The sequence below is a fragment of the Lacerta agilis genome, chromosome 5, assembly GCF_009819535.1.
Source record: "Lacerta agilis isolate rLacAgi1 chromosome 5, rLacAgi1.pri, whole genome shotgun sequence".
NCBI lineage: Eukaryota > Metazoa > Chordata > Lepidosauria > Squamata > Lacertidae > Lacerta > Lacerta agilis.
Window position 1 is genome coordinate 45,869,333 of NC_046316.1, and position 6,180 is coordinate 45,875,512.

A 6,180-nucleotide genomic window follows, 5' to 3' on the forward strand; every position below is an offset into this window, starting at 1 on the left:
ATTAGTAATTCACAGTAATTGTTCCCTCACTTTCACAACCCTCTGTATCTACCATGGAAACCATAACTGTAAATTAGAATGAGTCAATAGCAAATTAGTGACATGAAAATAGAATTATGATTGTCATAAATTAGTTTTACAAGCAGCAACACAATGACTGTCATTGTGTAATCTGGCAGAAAGGACAATGGGGCCCCTGTTCTGTGACCTGGGTTTACTGCTAAGGCAGAGGTCATGAAAAATACTCTATGTGATGTCAACCTAATACATACTTCTGCACAGCTCTGTAAATTCTGTATTTCCATATTATATCTATTTAGCTTTTCCTACAGATTTGTGGTGTTCAGCAAAAAAAGGCCTATTGAACAGGGTAGAAGCATTGTGGGCTTTTTCCAAGTGGGAACTCCTGAGTCCTAGAAACCAGGCAGCTGCTAGATTTGGTTTGAATTGCCCTCAAAATGTTCTTCACTAAAATGAAAGAGTATTATTAAATAAATAAATAAATAAATAAATTTCAATACCACTTTTCATCCGAGGATCACAGGGCTGTTTACAATATAAACAAAACAAACAAACAAAAACAATGGCCCTCCCAAATTTAAAAAGCCATAGACTACCAATTTCCTTTGGCTAATTAAATAATCTCATATTAGAGGAGGACAATCTCTCTGAAGCTCACTTCACATTAATTTAGAAACTAAAATCTTATCCATCCCCCCACTCACAAATTACAAAGCCCTTTCAAACCTCTTCTCTCATTTGAGATGGGTCTTAAAGAGCATAGTTTGAAATAAATTTTCCAGCATATCTGAATGATACTGATGCGAAGGGTTCTACAACAGTTGCGTTTGAACATAGCACTAACCACAGTTTAGTGTTAAACAAGAACAAGTTGCAACAAGCCTTGTGCACTCCTCCTTCCCCTCCCCTGGCACTGTTTTGTGTGTCCTCCAAACCCATGGAGAAGCCACAGTTAAGTTTAACCACAAGTTTGGGCAACGATAAACTGTGATTTATCTAAATTAGAAAGAAGTACTGTACTTAAGAACTCTTCCCTGTTTTGGGGGGGGGGGTTGATCCCAAGGCTTGTTTTTCTCTCTCACTCGACTATGTTTTGGTGTGACATCCAAATGCAGGGATTGCCAAGAAGAACAAAAACTAGGGATAAAAACTAGGGATAGTTCGGATGACTATCATATCTACTACTGTGGGCAGGAATCCCATAAAAGAAATGGAGTGGCCCTCATAGTCAACAAAAGAGTGGCGAAAGCTGTACTGGGATGCAATTTCAAAAATGATAGAATGATCTCGATACGAATCCAAGGCAGACCTTTTAACATCACAGTAATCCAAGTTTATGCACCAACTACCAGTGCTGAAGAAACTGAAATTGATCAATTCTATGAAGACTTACAACACCTTATAGAAATGACACCAAAGAAGGATGTTCTTCTCATTATAGGGGATTGGAATGCTAAAGTAGGGAGTCAAGAGATAAAAGGAACAACTGGCAAGTTTGGCCTTGGAGTTCAAAATGAAGCAGGGCAAAGGCTAATAGAGTTCTGTCAAGAGAACAAGCTGGTCATCACAAACACTCTTTTCCAACAACACAAGAGACGACTCTACACATGGACATCACCAGATGGGCAACATCGGAATCAGATTGATTATATTCTCTGCAGCCAAAGATGGAGAAGCTCTATACACTCAGCAAAAACAAGACCTGGAGCTGACTGTGGCTCAGATCATCAGCTTCTTATAGCAAAATTCCAGCTTAAACTGAAGAAAGTAGGAAAAACCACGGGGCCACGGGGCCAGTAAGATACAATCTAAATCAAATTCCTTATGAATATACAGTTGAAGTGAAGAACAGGTTTAAGGATTTAGATTTGGTGGATAGAGTGCCTGAAGAACTGTGGATGGAGGCTCGTAACATTATACAGGAGACAGCAACAAAAACCATCCCAATGAAAAAGAAATGCAAGAAAGCAAAGTGGCTGTCCAATGAGGCCTTACAAATAGCGGGGGAGAGAAGGCAAGCAAAATGCGAGGGAGATCGTGAAAGATACAGGAAATTGAATGCAGATTTCCAAAGAATAGCAAGGAGAGACAAGAGCGCCTTTCTAAACGAGCAATGCAAAGAAATAGAGGAAAATAACAGAATGGGAAAAACCAGAGATTTGTTCAAGAAAATTGGAGATATGAAAGGAAGATTTCGTACAAAGATTACCACAATTAAGGACAAAAGTGGAAAAGACCTAACAGAAGCAGAAGACATCAAGAAGAGGTGGCAAGAATACACAGAGGAATTATACCAGAAAGATATGGAGGTCTCATACACCCCAGGTAATGTGGTTGCTGACCTTGAGCCAGACATCCTGGAGAGTGAAGTCAAATGGGCCTTAGAAAGCCTCGCTAACAACAAGGCCAGTGGAAGTGATGATATTCCAGCTGAACTATTTAAAAATTTAAAATATGATGCTGTTAAGGTGCTACACTCAATATGCCAGCAAGTTTGGAAAACTCAGCAGTGGCCAGAGGATTGGAGAAGATCAGTCTACATCCCAATCCCAAAGAAGGGCAGTGCCAAAGAATGCTCCAACTACTGCACAATTGCACTCATTTCACACGCTAGCAAGGTTATGCTTAAAACTCTACAAGGCAGGCTTAAGCAGTATGTGGACCGAGAACTCCCAGAAGTGCAAGCTGGATTTCGAAGGGGCAGAGGAACCAGAGACCAAATTGCAAACATGCGCTGGATTATGGAGAAAGCTAGAGAGTTCCAGAAAAACATCTACTTCTGCTTCATTGACTACACAAAAGCATTTGACTGTGTCGACCACAGCAAACTATGGCAAGTTCTTAAAGAAATGGGAGTGCTGGATCACCTCATTTGTCTCCTGAGAAATCTCTGTGTGGGACAAGAAGCTACAGTTAGAACTGGATATGGAACAACTGATTGGTTCAAAATTGGGAAAGGAGTACGACAAGGCTGTATATTGTCTCCCTGCTTATTTAACTTATATGCAGAATTCATCATGCGAAAGGCTGGACTGGATGAATCCCAAACCGGAATTAAGATTGCCGGAAAAAATATCAACAACCTCAGATACTACCTTGATGGCAGAAAGTGAGGAGGAATTAAAGAACCTTTTAATGAGGGTGAAAGAGGAGAGTGCAAAATATGGTCTGAAGCTCAACGTCAAAAAAACTAAGATCATGGCCACTGGTCCCATCACCTCCTGGCAAATAGAAGGGGAAGAAATGGAGGCAGTGAGAGATTTCACTTTCTTGGGCTCCATGATCACTGCAGATGGTGACAGCAGTCATAAAATTAGAAGACGCTTGCTTCTTGGGAGAAAAGCAATGACAAACCTAGACAGCATCTTAAAAAGCAAAGACATCACCTTGCCAACAAAGGTCCGTATAGTTAAAGCTATGGTTTTCCCAGTAGTAATGTACGGAAGTGAGAGCTGGACCATAAAGAAGGCTGATTGCCAAAAATTGATGCTTTTGAATTCTGGTGCTGGAGGAGACTCTTGAGAGTCCCATGGACTGCAAGAAGATCAAACCTATCCATTCTCAAAGAAATCAGCCCTGAATGCTCACTAGAAGGACAGATCCAGTACTTTGGCCACCTCATGAGAAGAGAAGACTCCCTAGAAAAGACCCTGATGTTGGGAAAGATGGAGGGCACAAGGAGAAGGGGACGACAGAGGATGAGATGGTTGGACAGTGTTCTCGAAGCTACTAACATGAATTTGGCCAAACTACGAGAGGCAGTGAAGGATAGGCGTGCCTGGCATGCTCTGGTCCATGGGGTCACGTAGAGTCGGACACGACTGAACAACCGAACAACAACAGGGATAAAAAGCATCCTGTTTCTTTAATTTTCCTTGGATTTGCTCTGCCAGGGGCTCCATTCTTTCTAAATTTTAGTTAACACTAGGACAATTTCTAAAATTGCAAAATTTGAACTGACAGTTTCTGCTTGCATTTCTTTTATCCTTCTCATTGCCAATATGCACATGCATATTTGGAGAGATAAAACACTCCAAAACAGTAGTGGATGTATATGTGATGCACTGTGTCCTGCATGTTTATAAAACACTGTACAAAATGAATCATAATGCAACCATTCAAAAAATAACATTAAGATTTATTTATTATTAGTAGGGTTAGTTGATATACACAGGCTATGGGAGAATATAGGAAAATATAAATTAATTGAAAGAACTGAAAGGTACAACACTCTGGGTGCACAATGCTCTATACAGAATCCAGAAATAAAATCCGGAACAATACAAAATTCCTAACATATCAGTTCTACTTCAGAAATAAATTCAGTTAATTTGGAATTCAAAAATCCAATGAGATATTTGGAAGCACTTTTAATACTACTAAAAGCCCAAATCAACAATATGTTATGCACTGTACTAATATATATCATAGCAAATTATCAATTAATCCATCATTCTAATTGCTATCCTATGTACCTCAGATTCCAACTTCCTTTTTTCTCCATCCAGTTGTTCTGTTAGTTGTTTAGCTCTTTCATTAGCTAGGGTTATTTCCTGTTTAACTGCAACACAAAATGAACTTTTAGACACAAAGAAGACATTTGTGCAGGCAGTATTATAAAATTTGCTGCAAAAGTAAAAAATAGGGCTGCAAAAGTTTCACCAGTGAGGCGCATCTTACAGTGGGAAATTCACTATGAGGTTGAAGGTTGCATGTTTCTTTTATGTATTGTGTATATGGCCTGAGAGTTAATCTTATTGTGTACTATTGCATTATTGATTACTAAATATTTGTATTTAGTAATCAATAATACAATTGTAATATTGTATTATTAATACAATAATACAAATGTAAATATTGATTACTAAATATTTGATTATTGGATTCAAGTTGTTTATTTTAAAATCATATTTTTATTATGACTTATTTGTATGGGATCGGACTGTTATAAGGTGAGTGATGTTTGCTGGATATGTTGTTTCTTCAGCTTTTAAATTGCCTTGTGCATATACAGAAAGATGGTATACAAAGTAAAAGTGAAATGAAATTAGTCTGAAGTCAATTCCAAGAAGAATCACACAGCCTCATCTGAACTCAATAAGCTGTTCTAGTTATTTGTGGCCAACCATAAAAAGCTCATTTCCCAGAGTTTTGCTTCACTCAACTTCACTCACTAAGAGTCTCACACAACTACTCTAAAATCAAAAGAAGATAACCAGAGAAGGGGACACAATCCAAAGTTGTTTATACTTACTCAGAAGTGAGCCCAGTGTTTTGCATACCATTTAAATTGCCTATTTTGCATTTTTACTGTAACTCATGAATGCCCCAGGATGAGGTGAGAGGACAGCCCCCCCCCCAAAAGACCCATAATTCCCTGGTTCTCATTTTTCATTTAAAAAGCGCAAGTCTAGGATTCATTGAACTGGAGCTGTGAGACAAAATGTCCAGGCGCTATTCTCGTTTTCTGGTGCTGTGAACACTTATTATGCAGCGCAACCCAGTACTGAGGTAGGCATTTAAAACAAAACAAAAAAAGACAAGCACATTAGGTGGGTCGAGGGGATTAATTTGGTTCATTTAACGTGTGGACAGGTGGCAAGCGCTTGCTTCAAATTCCACAAGGGTGGTGTGGCCACCAACCTTGGTGCATGAGACGTCTCATCCCCTCTACTTTTTGCTCCGTCAGGAAGATATGCTGGAACAAGGAGCCTAGGCTCATTTTTGCTGAGTCTCCTGGAAAGGGAAAACAAGAGATGGGTTGCCCTTTTCAGCCGGAGCGCCGAGCTAAAATATGAGGGAGCTTGCTTGAAAGTGGCGCTTTGGCAGCTACTATTTTGCTCCTTTGCTCCTCGCCCACACAGAACCACCCAGCTGCCTCCTCTTTCCCGTGAGGCGGCCCCGTCAGTTACACGCGCTGAACTGGTAGAAGTCTGGACAGAGCCACTTCACACTTCTGGCGGGGGTTCCCTTTTATATTCCCTTCACCAAACAAACAAATGCCCTGCATGAACTGAACTAGCACACGATGGAGAAAGTTTTATCATAGTTCCTCACCTTGGTGTGTTAATTTATTTACATCCAGGAATTATTATTTTTTTATGACGGGGGAGTATTCAAAAACATGGCTTTACATCTGCTGCTTTGAAGTGGTACAGT

The 6,180-nt window shown here is 39.8% G+C and overlaps 1 protein-coding gene across 1 annotated transcript in view; it reads right to left on the reverse strand.

Annotated features, from left to right (window-relative positions):
- Positions 1 to 5,904, reverse strand: part of CCDC172 (coiled-coil domain containing 172) — a 33,281-nt gene extending 27,377 nt beyond the window's left edge. The window contains exons 1-2 of the mRNA XM_033149566.1: positions 5,665 to 5,904; positions 4,497 to 4,582 (exon numbers count right to left, since the gene is read on the reverse strand). Coding sequence (XP_033005457.1) covers positions 4,497 to 4,582; positions 5,665 to 5,743 — 165 coding nt within the window. The 5' untranslated portion in view covers positions 5,744 to 5,904. The remainder of the gene's footprint in view (positions 1 to 4,496; positions 4,583 to 5,664) is intronic.
- Between the last annotated feature and the right edge of the window lie 276 nt (positions 5,905 to 6,180).